Genomic DNA, 18864 nt, shown 5'->3' on the forward strand with positions numbered 1-18864 from the left:
TATTTTAATAATATACAATTTAATAAAATAAAATAAAATAGTAATAATCATTTGTTTGAGCAATAACTTTGGAATCATAATTGATCATTTAATTAAATATGTAAAAATTAATTGTTGATATTTGAGAACGCTGCATAATGTGTACACAGTATAATAATAAAACAAAATTAAATAAATAAATAATAATAATAATAATAATAATAATAATAATAATAATAATAATAATAATAACAATAATAATAATAATAATTATTATTGTTGTTATTATTATTATTGTTATTATTATTATTATTATTATTATTATTTATCTAAAGGCAGGACAAAAATGCAATAAAGTTGTTTTTTTTTTAGCCTAATTGAGCTAAATGTGTAATCCACATATCAGTGCTTGTTTTTTTGTTTTTTTATATTTATCACCAGATCATTGGAGAGAATTGGTGAACATGCAAATTAGGTCCCATGTTCCACAGTTATTAGAAGTATATAAGGAAAGGATGTGTTAGGCATAGTCCAAGGATCAGAGACATATGCTTTCTATATAGCACAATGCTTTTACTATCAGATATACTAATGATAATATTCTTTACTGCTAAAGCTGAAGATCAGCAATGTGTAGCATACGGAACGGATGAACTCCTTCATTTTTCCAAAGAGGGTGATGTAACAATAGGAGGCATTTTTTCATTTCATCAAAATCCTCTTGGTATAAATCCAACACTGCTGGTCAACCCAGGAAATATGAGATGTTATGGGTAAGTTGATAGTTAATGGAATATTACAGACCTGAAATGAAATACTTATGAACACCAAAAATGGTAAGACAACACTAAAAGGAATACATGAAAAAAGTGCATTCAAATTCAAATGTTATTTATACAGTATATAAATTGTCATGAATATACCTACATCTGTTTTCAGTATTGATCCAGGAGAATTGCAGTATGCCATGACAATGATATTTGCTATAGAGGAGATTAACAATAGCACAGATATTCTTCGGGACCTTACACTGGGCTACAGAATATATGGCTCCTGTCCCAGCATTCCTCTCTCTGTAATGGCGTCTCTGCTTCTCATGAACAGGCCAGGAGTGGAGAAAGAAAACTGCTCTAAATCCTCTACTGTACATGCTGTCATTGGGGAAACTACTTCCACAGCAACTATAGGTATTGCGAACACCATGGGCCCATTTCATATACCAGTGGTGAGTAATTGGGTAATCTCAGATTACCTGTGTACTGTTTATTCTAAAAAAAAAAATGCAAACTGAATATAAAGATAATGCAAAAGATATCATTATATACCGATAACTATTAAAAAAAAATTCTGGATATAATATCTGTCTAGAATATAGCTGTCTAATCACATTATGCACTAAAATCTGTGTGATTAAATGGATGTAATTATCAATTCTATGACAATTATTAAATGGTGCATTTCGTTTGCAGATTAGCCACTCAGCTACCTGTGCATGTCTTAGCAACAGAAAAGAGTATCCATCTTTCTTTAGGACAATTCCTAATGATTATTACCAAAGCAGAGCACTGGCAAAGCTGGTCAAATATTTTGGTTGGACTTGGGTGGGAGCTGTTAGAAGTAGGAGTGACTATGGAAATAATGGAATGGCTGCTTTTCTAGATATTGCTGAAAAAGAGGGAGTATGTATCGAGTACTCTGTGGCTATTGACAGGACTGACCCTTTAAAAAAGTTTCTAAATGTGGTGGATATTATCAAGACATCCACCTCCAAGGTCATTGTAGCTTTTGCAGATGGGAATGATCTGGACATCCTCATAAAAGAGCTTTACTATCAAAATGTGACTGGTTTTCAGTGGGTTGGAAGTGAAGGATGGATTACCTACAGCTACCTATCCAATGACATCAATTATGCGGTGCTCGGTGGTGCAATAGGTCTTGCAGTACCCAATGCCTACATTCCTGGCTTGAAAGAATTTATTGCAAGTAGGCGGCCCTCTTTAAACCCAGGTAATACAGGTCTGGTTGAATTGTGGGAGAGTGTGTTTGACTGCAATCTAAGCCCCCAGTCACAGATGGCTGAGAAATCCTGCACTGGAGATGAGTCTCTTGAGAATGCACACACTCGCTTCACAGATGTTTCAGATGCTAGCTTATTAAACAACATTTACAAAGCTGTATATGCTGTGGCTTATGCTGTGGATAGGATTTTAGCTTGTCATGATGGGAAGGGGCCATTTCCCAAAGATACATGTGCAGATGTAGGAAGCATAGAGCCATGGCAGGTGATTCCATTGCATTCATTTATCCATTAATTTTGGTCAGTACAAAAAATAAATAAACAAACAAATAAATAAATAAATAAATAAAATAAATAAATATTTGTTTCAGGGTATACTGAACCCTATATATCTTTCAGGTGCTCCAAAACCTAGCTCTTGTGAACTTTACTACCAAGAATGGTGATATTGTATTGTTCGACAAAGTAGGTGACCCCGTTGCACGCTATGCCATTGTCAACTGGCAGAGGAATCGTAAAGGAACAATCATATTTGAGTCTATTGGCATGTATGATGCGTCTCGGCAAGAAGGCAAGGAGTTTGTAATTAATACCAGCAGTGCAATCTGGACAGGAGCCCAGCATACAGTAAGCACCAGCATGCAGAGAAACTGCAAATATCCTTATGACCTCTAAACATATTGTATTACTCTGCCTATTGCTTAACAAACTCATTCTTAAACAGGGTTACATGTATACTCCAGGTTCCTTGGTCTGTATGTAGTGACAACTGTCTCCCAGGGACCAGCAGGACTGCCATAAAAGGAAAACCAATATGCTGCTTTGACTGCATCCCCTGCGCAGATGGGGAGTTCAGCAACACAACAAGTGAGAAGACCAGGCTCCTTTCATTTACATTACTGCTTTTGCTTTTTTTTAAACATCCCCTAAAAGCTCACATGACTTCACACAATCATAAAATGTCCTCATTTTGCCTTTCTAATATATCTGTGGTTTCAGATGCAGTGACATGTCTCCCATGCCCTCTTGAATACAAGTCAAATGGGAACAAGACTCAATGTGATCTGAAAAACATTGAATTCCTGAACTTTAATGAACTTATGGGCATTCTTTTGATGGCATTCTCTTTGTTTGGTGGATGTCTCACAATCATAGTTGGGTTAATATTCTTTTACTACAGACAGACTCCTATTGTTAGGGCTAACAACTCTGAGCTGAGCTTCCTGCTGCTTTTCTCTCTGAGTCTGTGTTTCCTCTGTTCGCTCACTTTCATTGGTCAGCCCTCTGAGTGGTCCTGTATGCTGCGTCACACAGCGTTTGGGATCACCTTTGTCCTCTGTATCTCCTGTGTTCTGGGGAAAACAGTAGTGGTGTTAATGGCCTTCAGGGCTACACTTCCAGGCAGTAATGTCATGAAATGGTTTGGGCCTCTACAGCAGAGACTTAGTGTTATTTCCTTTACATTAATTCAAGTTTTCATATGTAGTCTTTGGCTGATGATTTCTCCTCCCTTTCCTTATAAAAATATGTCCCACTACAAAGATAAAATAATTTTAGAATGTCATGTGGGATCAGTTTTAGGTTTCTGGTCTGTGCTTGGATACATAGGCTTTCTTGCTTTCTTGTGTTTTATCTTAGCTTTTCTAGCAAGGAAACTCCCTGATAATTTCAACGAAGCCAAATACATCACATTCAGCATGCTCATATTCTGTGCAGTTTGGATTACATTTATTCCTGCTTATGTCAGTTCTCCTGGAAAGTTTATTGTAGCTGTGGAAATATTCGCAATTTTAGCCTCAAGTTCTGGGTTACTTTTTTGTATCTTTATTCCAAAGTGCTACATAATTTTGCTCAAGCCTGACAAAAACACCAAAAAACATATGATGAATAAAACACCCTCCAAACCACTCTGAATAGGGTCACATACAAATGGATGTAAGAAAGGAAACAAACCAACTAATTAAAATAAGTATATGTTTATTCATGGATGCTTGCTAGTTTTGCTATAAAATCATACATGTAAACCTCTAACTGGCTATGATTTAAAATGTATGGTAATCATTTAATAAAATGATGAATTCTACAATCAAGAGATGTCTATGAAGGAATGAATACACAAAGAAATAATATGGACTATTACATTCAGCTGTGTGTGTTTGGGCATATTATTAAAAGATCAATGCAATAACACCAAACAAGCCCTCAAGTTAAGCCTTTTTCTTTTGCTTAGAATTAACTGTCACTATACATAAAGTATTCAAACCTTACAGTATTTTGACTGGGAACTATTATCCATCCAGTTCAGCCTGCTCAATTTCCTGTTACTTACAAACAACCATTTGAGTTGAACAATTTGGGTTTATAAACACCTAAACCCAAGGCCAGTGATAATAATCTAGAGTTATTCTTTCACACATGCCAAGACCTTTAACAAAGCCAAACAATGATATTGTAATGACAGGTCATGAGACGGAGGATCCATGTGCATGCTTTTTAATACAAGCTCGAGGTACAACAGGCGTAGGTCAGAATCAACAAACACAATATCAAAGATGAGGCAAAAATCAGAAACGGTAATACAGGCAGAAGGTCGGGGCAGGCGGCAGACAATCATAGAACGGAGCAAAAACCAAAACAGAGTCAAAACCAGGAATACACAGACAGACAAACGCTCAGACGGATAGCAGAGGCAAATCGAGACTTCGCAGTGAAAGGAAGTTCAAGTTCCTGCTTTATAGGAAGCAGGTGATTGAAAGCAGCTGGTGGTGTAATAATGACAGGAGCGGTGGTTTGTGGGAGATGTAGTTCGGGAGTTGCTAGAACTCGGGCGAAGGTTCCCTCTGGTGGTGGTTGGGAGATGAGGCAGGTGCTTCATTCATAACAGAGCCCCCCCTGTGAGCGGCTCCCGAAGTGAGGATGAGTGCGTCATCGGGGCCGCCCGCGAGGTCGAGGGGCTGGTTTGTCTGGATGGGCCTGGTGAAACTCAGCAGTGAGTGAGGGGTCCAGGATGTCTTGTGATCTCACCCACAACCGTTCCTCCGGACCATATCCCTCCCAATCGACCAGGTACTCGTGTTGTCCACCCCGGCGTCTGGAGTCTAAAAGGCTGCGAACCTGGTATGCCTCCTCGTCCCCGATCAGCAAGGGCGGTGGCACTGGTGGATCGGCAGTCTCCTCTTGCTCCCCTCTCGGACCGTCGGCCGGCTTAAGCGAGACGTGAAATGTGGGAGAGATGCAGTAGTTGGGTGGTAGTGTCAGGCAGTACGATACAGGATTCACTTGTCTAAGAACCTGGAATGGACCCACGAACCTGGGGCTGAGTTTTTTGCAGGGGAGACGGAGACAAAGAACATAGCCCATCGTGCTTGACGGGGATTCATCCGCTTGGCCGCGCGTAGGTACTCGAGGTTTTTATGGTCTGTGATAACCGTGAACGGCTGCTGAGCACCCTCTAGCCAGTGTCTCCACTCCTCGAAGGCCGCCTTCATGGCCAGTAACTCAGTTTTCTCAGGCCGCCTTCATGGCCAGTCCCCCACGTCGTAATTGCGTTCAGCAGCAGATAGTTTCTTTGAGTAGTAAGCACACGGAAACAACTTATTAGCCGGACCTTGTCGTTGAGAAAGAACCGCTCCGATGCCTGTACTGGATGCGTCCACCTCTACTACGAACGGCCGAGCCGGATCAGGGTGGTGCAGGATGGGAGCTGTTGTGAAGCACTCCTTCAGCAGGTGAAAAGCGCTGATAGCTTCAGGTGACCATGATAGACAGGATGAGGCTTTCTTCATCATTGACGTGAGTGGCGCCGCGGCCGTGCTGAACCCAAGAATGAAGCGGAGATAGAAATTCGTGAAGCCGAGAAAGCGTTGTAATTCCTTGACAGTCTGGAGCTGGGGCCACTTTAATACTGCCTCTACCTTGGACTCGTCCATGGCGACCCCTCCAGCGGAAATGACATAACCCAGGAATGATGTAGAGGTTCTGTGGAATTCACATTTCTTGGCTTTTGCATAGAGCTGATGTTGTATCAGTCTTTTCAGCACTGCACGTACGTGCTGGATGTGAGCCTCCATAGTTTCAGAATAAATTAATATGTCGTCGATGTACACGATTACCCATCGATCCAGCATGTCTCGGAACACGTCATTGATAAATGACTTGAACACGGACGGACTGTTAGCTAGGCCGAACGGCATGACCAAGTATTCATAATGGCCGGACTGTGTGGAGAAGGCGGTCTTCCATTCGTCCCCCTCTCTGATGTGGATCAGGTTATAAGCACTGCGTAAATCCAATTTGGTGAAGAATCTGTCTCTGCGCAGCTGTTCCAGGGCTGAGGGGACCAATGGAAGAGGGTAGCGAAATTTGACGGTTACCTCATTCAGAACCCGATAGTCTATGCAGGGGCAGAGCCCCCTGTCTTTCTTTTTTACAAAGAAGAAGCCGGATGATGCTGGTGACACTGAATGCCTAATAAACCCCTTCTTTAATTCCTCCTCGATATAAGCATTCATAGCCTCGGTCTCCGGCTGTGATAGCAGGAAGATTCTGCCTTTTGGGGGCGTGGCATTCGGTAGAAGCTCGATGCTGCAGTCGCCGGGACGGTGAGGAGGTAGCTTGGTGGCCTTGACCTTGCTAAATGCCTCTATGAGGTTGTGATATTCAGCCGGGAGGTCGGGGATGATGGGAATGGCCGGCGCGGTGGTCGCGGAGTATAGCGGAAGTAGGGCTTCAGGGAGCTGGTTATGTGGAGCGCAGGTCTTATCCCAGGCTATAAACCGTGGTTCTCTCCAGGAGATGATCGGATTGTGGAGCTTTAGCCAGGGTAACCCCGGGATCAGAGGATGACGAGGAGAGGTAGTGACGTGAAACCGGATCGTTTTGCTGTGATGCGGACCCACCAGTAGCTCGATCTCTTCGGTGATGAATCTTATCCGTCCCTCTCCGACGGGTCGACCGTCTATTGCTTTGACTGCTGCGGGGACCTCACACTCTGTCAGTGGGATGGCGTTGGCTTTGACACACTCCTCTGAAATGAAATTTCCAGCGGTGCCGGAATCAATGAGAGCTTCCAATTCGATACTTCCGCCAGATATGTTCAGGCGCACGGCGAATCGGGCACACGTCTGAGTTCGTGAGGCGAAACTAGTCACACTCACTAATGTACTCCGCTCGTTGTGTGGTCTGACGGGACAGGAGGGCAGATGATGTCCGAACTCGGGCGAAGGTTCCCTCTGGTGGCGGTCGGGAGACGAGGCAGGTGCTTTATTCATAACAGATATAATTTGATATAAATACTGTTATATTTTCACATAACTAACAGAATTAATTTTCCCCTCTGCTCCTTATGGACAATGTTCAGTTAATTCATGTCAAAAGATATATTCAGTCAGTTTCAGTTTCAGATTTCCACAAAGGTAGAACATTTCAAGGGGGTAAATTTGAGCCACAATAAATGACTAATAATGATAATCATTTATATTGCATTGACTAGCAAGACAGTGAAAATTGAAGGGGAACTGTATGCAATCGGTTGTATAAAAAAATGTCAAGTATAGAGATTTTTAATTCTAAAAGTCCAAAATATCATTTGAGTGAATGAATGAGTGAAATACAAAAATAAGAAAATCAACAGCAAACAAAAGTGACTATTAGCCCTGATTAGCCCAGAAAGGTGAAACAATATCTCATGAGCTACTCATTTCTGTGCATAATAATGACACACCTTCTTTGATTTTACAGAAAGGATTTGCATTTCTATTTGTATATATACTAAAGATCCTCCCTGTTCAACTAGATGACATATCAGACTTTGCATACATGCTCACACTTACTATTATTACATTTAACTTCTATAGGTACTGTAGATGGAGTCATTGTTTACTCTCTTGCATGTGCTAATGGCCATCATCAATTTTTCCAGAGCTAATGAGACAATTTGTAGCTTGTATGGAGAACGTGCATACCCACATCTGTGGAAAGATGGTGATATTATAGTTGGAGCTATTTTTCCTTTTTATAGTAACTGGGAGATCTCTGACTTACCTTATTCAATCATGCCACCTCCAGTAAAATGCACAAGGTAAGCAGCATATGAAAATGAGCAATTTAAATGAACATATAATACATATTTTATTAATTGCATTGCAGTTATATGCTCTAATATATTAACATATTTATGTCCCTGTCTTACTTTTTTAACCAGCATGGAATTTAAAGGCTTCCATTATTCACAGACCTTAATTTTTGCATTAGAGGAAATCAACAATAGTTCTACGTTACTGCCTGGAGTCTTGTTGGGCTTCAAGATTTATGACACCTGTGGCTCCACATCTTTGGGTGTTAAAGCGGCAATGACACTTCTGAATGGGAATGAGAACTCTGTCTCTGATGGGATCTGCACAAAGCCAGCTGAGGTGCAGGCCATAATAGGAGAGACATATTCATCAGTGTCCATGGCTATAGCTAAGAGTATTGGACCTTTCAGCATGCCCTTAGTAAGAATTTATGCATTTTTTGAAAAAATCTACAGTTGGAAGGTCATTTTATATTTCAATGTTTTGTGACCGTCTGAGCATAATGTCTGATATACCTGTTTGGTTCTAATTGCAGATCAGTTACTACTCTACTTGTGAGTGTCTCAGTGATAAATGGAAATATCCCTCATTTCTGCGCACTATTCCCAGTGATTTCCACCAAAGCAGAGCACTTGCAGAGATGGTCAAGCACTTTGGTTGGACCTGGGTGGGAGCAATAAGAAGAGATGATGAATATGGCAATAGTGGGATGGCAACTTTCTCGAATGTGGCAGAACAGCTAGGGGTTTGCTTAGAATATTCCCTTCCATTCTTACCAACCTACTCACAAGAAAAAGTGCTGAGAATCATTGAGCAAATTAAAATGTCCACTTCTCGTGTGATAGTAGCCTTTTTCACTCAATGGGACTTCGATGTTTTGCTACCCATGCTTTCTGAACACAACATCACCGGCTATCAGTGGGTGGGAACTGAGGGCTGGATCTCTGATCCAGTTGTGGCCAAATTAGATAAGCACAACATACTGCAAGGAGCTATAGGGCTAGCCATTCCCAAAACAAAAGTCACAGGTCTGAAGGATTTTATTCTTGATATTAAACCACTGAAATCGGTAGGCAGTGCCATTTTTACTGAATTCTGGGAAGCTTTGTTTAAATGCAAATTTACAGTGCAGAATGATTCAGCCCACTCAACGGTATGTACAGGTGAAGAGAAACTCTCTGAGATAGAAAACACCTTTACCGATATGTCTTTTATGCCAATTTTCAATAATATCTATAAAGCAGTCTATGCCATAGCCTATACTCTACACAGTCTTCTTGGCTGCCAACAAACATGTCCTACAAAGAAGCAGCCGGATCTGTTCACAGTGAGTAAATACCATTTCTAAAATGCATTTTGCGCTGAAATATGAACTTTACACAAACTCATAAATTACATCAAATATGTAAAGCTTTCCTAAAAATTTGCTCTATTCCATCAGTTTCTAGAACAACTCAAAAAGGTACGTTTCAAGACAAAAGATGGTGAAGAAGTTTATTTTGATGCAAATGGTGATCCTCCAGCAAAATATGAAATAATAAACAGGCAAATGAGTCAAGATCATCAGTTTGAATTTGTTACAGTTGGACTTTATGACTCCTCTTTTCCTATTAATGATCGATTAGCAGTAAAAAAGGCCTCCATTGTGTGGGCAAACAAATCAAATCAGGTGAGTATTAGGGGATAAAATTCTATGGTATCAATAAAAATCATAAAAAGACTTTACAGACTGTATATCATATTATAATCTAACTACATATTGTATTTAAACAAAGGTGCCCACATCTGTATGTAGTGAGAGCTGCCCCCCTGGTACAAGGAAAGCTGTACAGAAAGGAAAACCCATCTGCTGTTTTGACTGCATACCATGTGCTGCTGGAGAGATCAGTAATATGACAGGTACAGAATATCTCTAATAAAGAAATATAATAGGAAATTAATGCTACTACTACTATGAATAATAATAATAATAATAATAATAATAATAATAATAATAACAGATACAGTTATATACAGGTATAGGAATTAACATTTTATCTAAATGTATCTCTAAATGTTTCTCATTTTGTAATTGTTATCTCTCACTCTATGGCAGATTCCATTGAATGTGAACAGTGTCAGCAAGATTACTGGTCAAATGCTGATAAGAATAAATGTGTAAAGAAGGAAGTTGAATATCTGTCCTATGAGGAAACAATGGGGATTTTGCTAACAGTTGTTTCTATTGTTGGTTCTTTAATGACAATAATAATATCAGTCATATTCTTTAAATATAAAAATACACCAATAGTCAAAGCCAACAACTCTGAGCTGAGCTTCCTGCTGCTCTTCTCTCTGACTCTGTGCTTCCTCTGTTCACTTACTTTCATTGGTCGGCCCTCTCAGTGGTCCTGTATGCTGCGTCACACAGCGTTTGGGATCACCTTTGTCCTCTGTATCTCCTGTGTTCTGGGAAAAACAATAGTGGTGTTAATGGCCTTCAGGGCTACACTTCCAGGCAGTACTGTTATGAAATGGTTTGGGCCTCCACAACAGAGACTCAGTGTACTTGCCTTCACTCTTGTACAGGTTCTTATCTGTGTGCTTTGGCTGACAATATCCCCTCCATTTCCCTTTAAAAATCTAATTCACTATAAGGAAAAGATCATTCTTGAATGTAGTTTGGGCTCAGCTATAGGATTCTGGGCTGTGCTGGGTTACATAGGATTTCTTGCTTTCTTGTGCTTTATTTTAGCTTTTCTAGCAAGGAAGCTTCCAGATAATTTTAATGAAGCTAAATTCATAACATTCAGCATGCTGATGTTCTGTGCAGTTTGGATCACATTTATTCCTGCTTATGTCAGCTCTCCTGGAAAATTCACTGTAGCTGTGGAAATATTTGCCATTTTAGCATCGAGCTTTGGTTTACTCTTCTGTATCTTTCTTCCGAAGTGTTACATAATCATCATGAAGCCAGAGAAAAACACTAAAAAGCAAATTATGGGAAAAGTGCCAGGTCAGTGATTTAATAATGTAAACATACTGATTAATGGGGACCAAAATAAAGCAAATGTAAAAAAAATTATTGACCTGTTGTTTTAATGCTGTACCACTACTGCATGATATTAACCTTTTTATTTTGAATGTATATTAAGATGTTATATACATATGGTATGAACTAATTAGGAACTACAATAAAACTACTTGCAGTGTTACAAAATAAGTGATGAATTGTGACTTGTTGTTTTAGATCTTGTAGTTATTTTGAACCTCATCTTAGCTCTATTCAGTTATATGCTCCTTCTGCTTACCAACTAAAATAGCTTAGTTTATTATTTACCCAATATTCAATCAAGTCTTACATACACTCAATATTCCTATATTATACCATTTCATGTTTTCACAGGAGACAAGAGTATTACACAATTCTAATCAAAAAGTTATTAATTATAAACTTGTTCTATGCACTTCTGGCATGTGGCATATGTTATTACCTCATTGTATGGTTTTTAATTATAGATATCAATGCATAACAGATGGGATGAATTGCCATTTATGTCATTTTACAATCATGAAGGGCCGTGTTCAGGAATCCAGCAGTGGCAGCTTGGAGGTCCTGGGATGTTAACCACTGAGCTATTCATATTAAGACCCTTTGAAATTCATGTCCATAAATCACGCTAGCCATGTAGCTAAAATATTATCTCCTATTTCATATTTGTGAAATCCGTAAAATCTGTATGTAGTGCTGCCCCCCCAGGTAAAAGGAAAGCTGTACAGAAAGGAAAACCAGGCCAGGTTACACATGTAACCAGGTTCCCTGAGGAGGGAACGAGAGGCTGCGTCAGTGCTGACGCAATGGGAATGCTTCTGTGAGGAAGTTGTGTCTGAAGCTCTGTGTGCACACACGCCAATTTAATGGCTCGGGAAAGACACATGATGAAGTGATTACGCGCCAGTACTGTAAGTCCAAGAAAGCGTGAGAGGACGCCCGGGGATTGGCCAGCAACACAGCATCTCGTTCCCTTCTCAGGGAACCGGGTTAAATATGTAACGTTCCCTTCTCAGGGAACTGGGTTACATATGTAACCTGGTGTAGTTCCCTTTCGAGGGAACTCAACGCTGCGTCAGTGCTGAGGCTATGGGAATGCCAAAACCCACGTCACCATGCACCGGTTGATGACTGTGCCAGAGACCATGAAAGAGCACAAGCAGACTGGGAACAGACCATCAATGGCCCTGCAGGACCTGGGAACCTGGAGTGGGGTCCAAGTACAGGTTATAGAACCTGATAAAGGTGTGCGGAGAGGACCAACCTGCCGCAGCACAAATATCTTCAAGGGGGACACCCCTGGCCAAGGCACTGGACGAGGCAATACCCCTATTGGAGTGAGCCCTGATGCAGAGATGTGAGGCAAGACCGCACACCTCATAGGCCTGAGCTAATGGCCTACACAACCCAGTGCATAAGGCGCTGCTTGGAAACCGGATTACCCTTATTCCGGCCCCCAAAACAGACAAAAAGGGTGGAGGAGTTACTCCACGAGCTAGAGCAGTGGACATAAGTCCACAAGGCCCTTACTGGGCAAAGCAAATGCAGCCTTTCCTGTTCCGCCGACTCATGGGGCGGTGGACACTAGGCCCGCAGTATGACTGGACAGCCAGCCATCCTGGGCACCTTAGGGACATAGCCTGCCCTGGGGTGCAGAATAGCCTTGGACATGCCAGGGGAAAAATTCTAGGCAGGCGGGGCAATCGACAAGGCCTGGAAATCCCTCACTCTTTTGAGAGAGGCCAAGGCTAGGAGCAGAGCCAACTTCAGGGTCAGAAACTTCTCAGAGGCTGACTCTATGGGCTCAAAGGGGGCTTCCAGCAGTCCCTCCAGGACCCCAGAGAGGTCCCAGGAAGGAAGGCGCAGTCTGCAGGAAGGCCTCAGCCACCTGACACCACGCAGAAAGCGAGAGACCAGAGGGTGTCTACCCAAGGAGGCCCCAAGGACAGGCTCGTGGTTCGCAGCGATGGCCGGTATCGTACACCTTTAAAGTAGATGGGGACAGGTCCCGAGAAAAAACAAGACTGCAGAAACTCCAGCACTGTACCGACCAGGCAGTGAACTGGATCGTGACAGTGTTCATCGCACCATAGGCAAAAAAGCCTCCACTTCAGAGCATATAGCTTCCTAGTGGAGGGAGCCCTAGCAATCAGTGGAGTCTTGGTCACATCAGATGAGAGGCCTGCCTCTAGGAACTGGTCCCCCTCAGGGGCCAGACCCAAAGCTTCCACATCTCGGGGCGGGGTTGTAGGATTGCCCCCTGTGCCTGAGAGAGGAGATTCTCCCTGACGGGAACCTCCCATGGAGTGCCGGTCAGGAGGGAGGCTAGGACTGTGATTCAACTCGAGAAGGCCAACGAGGCGCAACTAGAAGAAGGTTGACCCGGTCATGGCGCACTCTGGCTAGGACTTGCCGGAGCAGAGCTACCAGGGGGAAGGCATACAGATGGAGCCTCTGCCACGCCCATACCAAGGCATCCAGGCCCAAAGGGTCCGGATAAGAGAGGGAAAGCCACGGCGGACAGTGGGTCGACTCCGTGGATGCGAACAGATCCACTTCCGCCTGGCCGACCATCTGCCAAATTCACTCCACCACATGGGGATGGAGACCTCACGCCCCGGGCCTCAGCACCTGCCTCGACAGGAAGTCTGCCTCCCGATTTACATGCCCTGGAATGAAAATCGCTCTCAGCGAAAGGAACCTGGTCTCTGCCCAGAGCCGAATCTGCTGTGCCAACCTGAAAATGGGGCGCAAATGCAGACCGCCCTGATGATTGATATAGGGAACCACCACAGTGCTGTCTGTTAGTACTAAGACATGGTAGCCCCTGAAGTGTGGAAGAAACTGTTTCAATGCTAGAAACACAGCCTTTATCTCCAGGCAGTTTATGTGCCATGAGAGATAGTGGCCCTCATAATTGACCCTGGGCAGGACGGCCATCCAAGACCATTTCCCAGCCCGAAAGTGAGGCGCCTGTCGAAAAAGTCCTGCGACGGTGACACGCCCCTAGAGTGGGACCCAAGGCCAGGAGCCAGTGTGTTTTCCACATAAGAAGGGTACAAAGCCCATGGCGTGTAACCCTTATAACCCTGAGGGGATGTCTGTGAGGATGAAAGCCCGCACCTCTGAGCCAGAGCTGGAATGGCCTCATGTGAAGCAGACCCAAAGGGATAACGTTGGCTGCTGCCGACATGAGGCTGAGCACCCTTTGTGCCTCGGCGACAGAGAGGCTTCGGCCTAGCCGAATAGCTTTCACCGCTGACAAGATGGAAGCCACCTAAGCGGGAGACAGATGTGCCCGCATCGTGGTGGAGTCCCAAACTAGCCCCAGAAAGGGCCTCCACACTAACCCTTTTTACTGCCCTGAACACATGAGGAACAGGTGTATAGAAACAGGGAGGAATAAACAAAGGCGGGGCAGACACATGACACGGAACATAAACAAAAGCACATGGCCAAAAGTCCGGGCTGAGTCCTGACAAACTCACTATACTGTAGTTTCCTATTTTGTCATTCCTTGTGTCATTCCCCCATTTCCTATTTTGTCATACCACGTTCACCGGAAGCAAACAACCCTTTCCGGTAGCATTACAGTTCCGTTTCTTGAGGGGCCAGCGTAACATTTTAGCAATGCATGAAAAAGGGCATTAGTACACACTATCTGTCGGAGTGCCCGGAGGTCAAACAGGGTAAAGGCCTAATTTATCCAGAATAGAACTGTCACACCTCCTCTGGCTGTGACCCACGTGTGTAACTTTACCATGGAGGATTTGTTTTGCTTTCTATATAAATACCACCTATTCTTTTTGTTCAGTTAGCTAAGAGATTAGACCATAGATTATAAACTTTTCTCTTCTCTAGAGCTGGATAGCTTGATGGAATCAATGTTTACACTCATTCATGTGGTAATGGCTATCATCAATTCATATACTGCAGAAGAGACTTGTAACCTGCATGGAGAGCCTGCATACCCACAGATATGGAAGGAGGGTGATATTATAATTGGAGCAATTTTCCCTTTTCATTTTAAATGGGAGATTACAGACTCGTCCTATTCGTTTATGCCACCTCCAGTGAAGTGCACAAGGTAAGCAGTATACATATTATGTGAAATATTATAATACATTACTAATAAGATCAAAACTAATAATAGTATTAAATTCTTTACACACACAAATACATATTTCTATCTGTTTTTAACAAGTCTGGAATTCAGATCCTTCCAATATTCACAGACCTTGATATATGCAGTAGAGGAGATCAACAACAGTTCATCTTTATTGCCTGGAGTCTCACTGGGCTACAAGATCTTTGATACCTGTGGTTCCACAACACAGGGAGTGAAAGTAGCAATGGAACTTCTGAATGGAAATGAAAACTCAGTTTCAGATCAGATCTGCACAAAGCCTGCACAGGTTCAAGCAATAATAGGAGAGACATATTCATCAGTGTCCATGGCTATATCAAAGAGTATTGGACCTTTCAGCATGCCCTTAGTAAGTATTCACATTACTTACATTTATGTTATTGTGAACATGACATGAAAGTAATTCATTGAATTGCACATTCCTAACTGATGATTTACAACATAATGATATTATGTTACAGCAAAAAAGATACTGACTGATATTCCTGATGTAACTGTGTGAATCTCATTTTAGATCAGTTACTTTGCTACTTGCGAATGTCTCAGTGACAAAAGGAAATATCCCTCATTTCTGCGCACTATTCCCAGTGATTATTACCAGACCTTGGCACTTGCAGAGATGCTCAAACACTTTGGCTGGACTTGGGTGGGAGCAATAAGAAGAGATGATGATTATGGTAACAGTGGGATGGCTGCATTTACTAAAATTGCAGAACAACTAGACATATGTTTAGAATACTCACTTCCATTTTTTAGAACGTATTCCAAAGAAAGAGTCTTGAGAATTGTTGAACAAATTAAAAGCTCTACATCTCGAGTGATAGTGGGCTTTGTCACTCAATGGGACTTTGAAGTTTTGCTACCTGTGCTTTCTGAACACAACATCACTGGATATCAGTGGGTGGGAACTGAGGCCTGGATAGCTGATCCAGTTGTTGCCAAACTAGATGAGCACAAAATACTGCATGGAGCTATAGGGCTAACTGTACCCCAAACAAAGGTGACAGGTTTGGAGAATTTCATTCTTGATATAAAACCACTAAAATCGGTCAGCAGTGCCATTTTTAATAAATTCTGGGAAGATTTGTTTACCTGCAAATTTACAGTGCAGAATGATTCAGAGGACTCAGCAGTATGTACAGGTGAAGAGAAACTCTCTCAGATAGAAAACACCTTTACTGATATGTCTTTTATGCCAATTTTTAATAATATCTATAAAGCAGTCTATGCCATAGCCTATACTCTACACAGTCTTCTTGGCTGCCAACAAACATGTCCTACAAAGAAGCAGCCGGATCTGTTCACAGTAAGTTGATAGTCATTTTTGTACTCAAGCATTTTACACAAGCACATACACTCATTTAATTAACTAGAAGAAAAATAACACTTATAAAAAAAAAAACGTAATTTACTCTATTATATCAGTTTCTAGAACACCTGAAAAAGGTGCATTTCAGGACCAAAGAAGGTGAAGAAGTTTATTTTGATGAAAATGGAGATCCTCCAGCAAAATATGAAATAATAAATAGACAAACAACTAAAGATCAGTACAAATTTGTCACAGTTGGACTTTATGACTCCTCTCTTCTTGTTCATGATCGACTAGCAGTAAACATGGCCTCCATTGTGTGGGCAAACAATTCAAATCGGGTAAGAATAAGAAAAATGTGTGGTAAATGTAATGAATAATCACAGAAATTCTTTATAATGTGATTTTATCATATGATAATTTTAAATAACCACATTTTCTATCAAAGGTGCCCAAATCTGTATGTAGTGAGAGCTGCCCCCCTGGAACAAGGAAAGCTGTACAGAAAGGGAAGCCCATCTGCTGTTTTGACTGCATACCATGTGCTGCTGGAGAGATCAGTAATATGACAGGTACAGAATATTGCTAATAAAAAAGTAATAGAAAATTAATGATACTACAACTATTATTATTATTATTATTATTATTATTATTATTATGAATAATAATAATAATAATAATAATAATAATAATAATAATAATAATTCATCTACATTATTTCTCATTCTGTAATTTTGTCTCTCTAACTCTATGACAGATTCCATTAAATGTGAACAATGTGAACAAGATTACTGGTCAAATGCAGACAAGAATACATGTGTAAAGAAGGAAGTTGAATATTTGTCCTATGAGGAAACAATGGGGATTTTGCTAACAGTTGTTTCTATTTTTGGTTCTTTTATGACAATAATAATATCAGTCATATTCTTTAAATATAAAGACACTCCAATAGTCAAAGCCAACAACTCTGAGCTGAGCTTCCTGCTGCTCTTCTCTCTGACTCTGTGCTTCCTCTGTTCACTTACTTTCATTGGTCGGCCCTCTCAGTGGTCCTGTATGCTGCGTCACACAGTGTTTGGGATCACCTTTGTGCTCTGTATCTCCTGTGTTCTGGGAAAAACAATAGTGGTGTTGATGGCCTTCAGGGCTACACTTCCAGGAAGTAATATCATGAAATGGTTTGGGCCTCCACAGCAGAGACTCAGTGTACTTGCCTTCACCCTTGTACAGGTTCTTATCTGTGTGCTTTGGTTGACAATATCCCCTCCTTTCCCTTTTAAAAACCTAATGCACTACAAGGAAAAGATCATTCTTGAATGCAGTCTGGGCTCAGCTATAGGTTTCTGGGCTGTACTGTGTTATATAGGATTTCTTGCTTTCTTTTGCTTTCTTTTAGCTTTTCTAGCTAGGAAGCTTCCAGATAATTTTAATGAAGCTAAATTCATTACATTCAGCATGCTGATGTTCTGTGCAGTTTGGATCACATTTATTCCTGCTTATGTCAGCTCTCCTGGAAAATTCACTGTAGCTGTGGAGATATTTGCTATTTTAGCATCAAGCTTTGGTTTACTATTCTGTATCTTTCTTCCGAAGTGTTACATAATCATCATGAAGCCAGAGAAAAACACTAAAAAGCAAATTATGGGAAAAGTGCCAGGTCAGTGATTTAATAATGTAAATATGCTGATTAATATGGACCAAAATAAAGCATATTATTCACTAGAATCAAAATCTAATTTTCATTACATCATTTAGATTTTCTGAAAAATAATTGGATGTTTTAAAAAAATTCTAAAATTACTGTATTCAGTACAAAAATATTAGTAATTGTCTGTTAAATATATAATATTATTGTTATATTAATGCTGTGCCACCATTTGTGATTTTACAGCTCTCAGTACAAATGACATAAAGCAGAATTCTAATAAAACCACCTTCAATGATACAAAATGAGTGATCTGTCAGTTGTTATTTATAGGTTTTCTCAGTACAATTGCATGAACCATATTTTAGCTGTATTCATTAGTTACCTACTTTGCTACCAAATAAACTAGCCTACAAAGGAAGATTCAAAATATGTACAAGCTGAATTTTATTTCAGCTGCATCAGAATAAGCAAGACATTTCACTGTGTTTCAGATGTCTACTTCAGATGGGGCCAATATGGCATCTGCAAATAACAGGGATGCTACCTCTAGTTACCTAGACTGTATCATAAACAGAAAGCTGACACACAACCTAATTGATGAATTTCACTTAATGCCAAGAGAAACTCTCATTGCTCTCCCACAGAGACTATATAAAATA

General features: G+C 41.1%; 2 protein-coding genes and 1 pseudogene across 2 annotated transcripts; all 3 read left to right on the top strand.

Moving 5' to 3' along the window:
* Positions 1-546: 546 nt before the first annotated feature.
* LOC132851750 (extracellular calcium-sensing receptor-like) lies at positions 547-3909 on the top strand (annotated as a pseudogene).
* A 3951-nt stretch (positions 3910-7860) lies between these two features.
* On the top strand, positions 7861-11073 carry LOC132851707 (extracellular calcium-sensing receptor-like). The gene is made up of 6 exons (XM_060878692.1): positions 7861-8075; positions 8199-8490; positions 8606-9397; positions 9512-9739; positions 9846-9969; positions 10166-11073. The coding sequence occupies exons 1-6, from the start codon at positions 7861-7863 to the stop codon at positions 11071-11073; spliced, it is 2559 nt and encodes an 852-aa protein (XP_060734675.1).
* A 3903-nt stretch (positions 11074-14976) lies between these two features.
* LOC132851141 (extracellular calcium-sensing receptor-like) lies at positions 14977-18222 on the top strand. Its single transcript, XM_060877777.1, has 6 exons — positions 14977-15188; positions 15306-15597; positions 15763-16554; positions 16674-16898; positions 17006-17129; positions 17315-18222. Exons 1-6 carry the CDS (start codon positions 14977-14979, stop codon positions 18220-18222), a joined length of 2553 nt encoding a protein of 850 aa, XP_060733760.1.
* Positions 18223-18864: the final 642 nt, after the last annotated feature.

Source organism: Tachysurus vachellii, chromosome 9 (genome assembly GCF_030014155.1).
Source record: "Tachysurus vachellii isolate PV-2020 chromosome 9, HZAU_Pvac_v1, whole genome shotgun sequence".
Lineage (NCBI taxonomy): Eukaryota > Metazoa > Chordata > Actinopteri > Siluriformes > Bagridae > Tachysurus > Tachysurus vachellii.

What these genes read in the sequence shown, in the direction of transcription:
- LOC132851707 (XM_060878692.1), top strand. Translation starts at nt 7,861, where the DNA reads ATGGAGTCATTGTTTACTCTCTTGCATGTGCTAATGGCCATCATCAAT. An exon ending in GACCTTTCAGCATGCCCTTA is followed by an intron (nt 8,491 to 8,605) that starts GTAAGAATTTAT and finishes TTCTAATTGCAG; the next exon opens with ATCAGTTACTACTCTACTTG. An exon ending in GGGCAAACAAATCAAATCAG is followed by an intron (nt 9,740 to 9,845) that starts GTGAGTATTAGG and finishes ATTTAAACAAAG; the next exon opens with GTGCCCACATCTGTATGTAG.
- LOC132851141 (XM_060877777.1), top strand. Translation starts at nt 14,977, where the DNA reads ATGGAATCAATGTTTACACTCATTCATGTGGTAATGGCTATCATCAAT. An exon ending in GACCTTTCAGCATGCCCTTA is followed by an intron (nt 15,598 to 15,762) that starts GTAAGTATTCAC and finishes ATCTCATTTTAG; the next exon opens with ATCAGTTACTTTGCTACTTG. An exon ending in AGCAGCCGGATCTGTTCACA is followed by an intron (nt 16,555 to 16,673) that starts GTAAGTTGATAG and finishes CTATTATATCAG; the next exon opens with TTTCTAGAACACCTGAAAAA.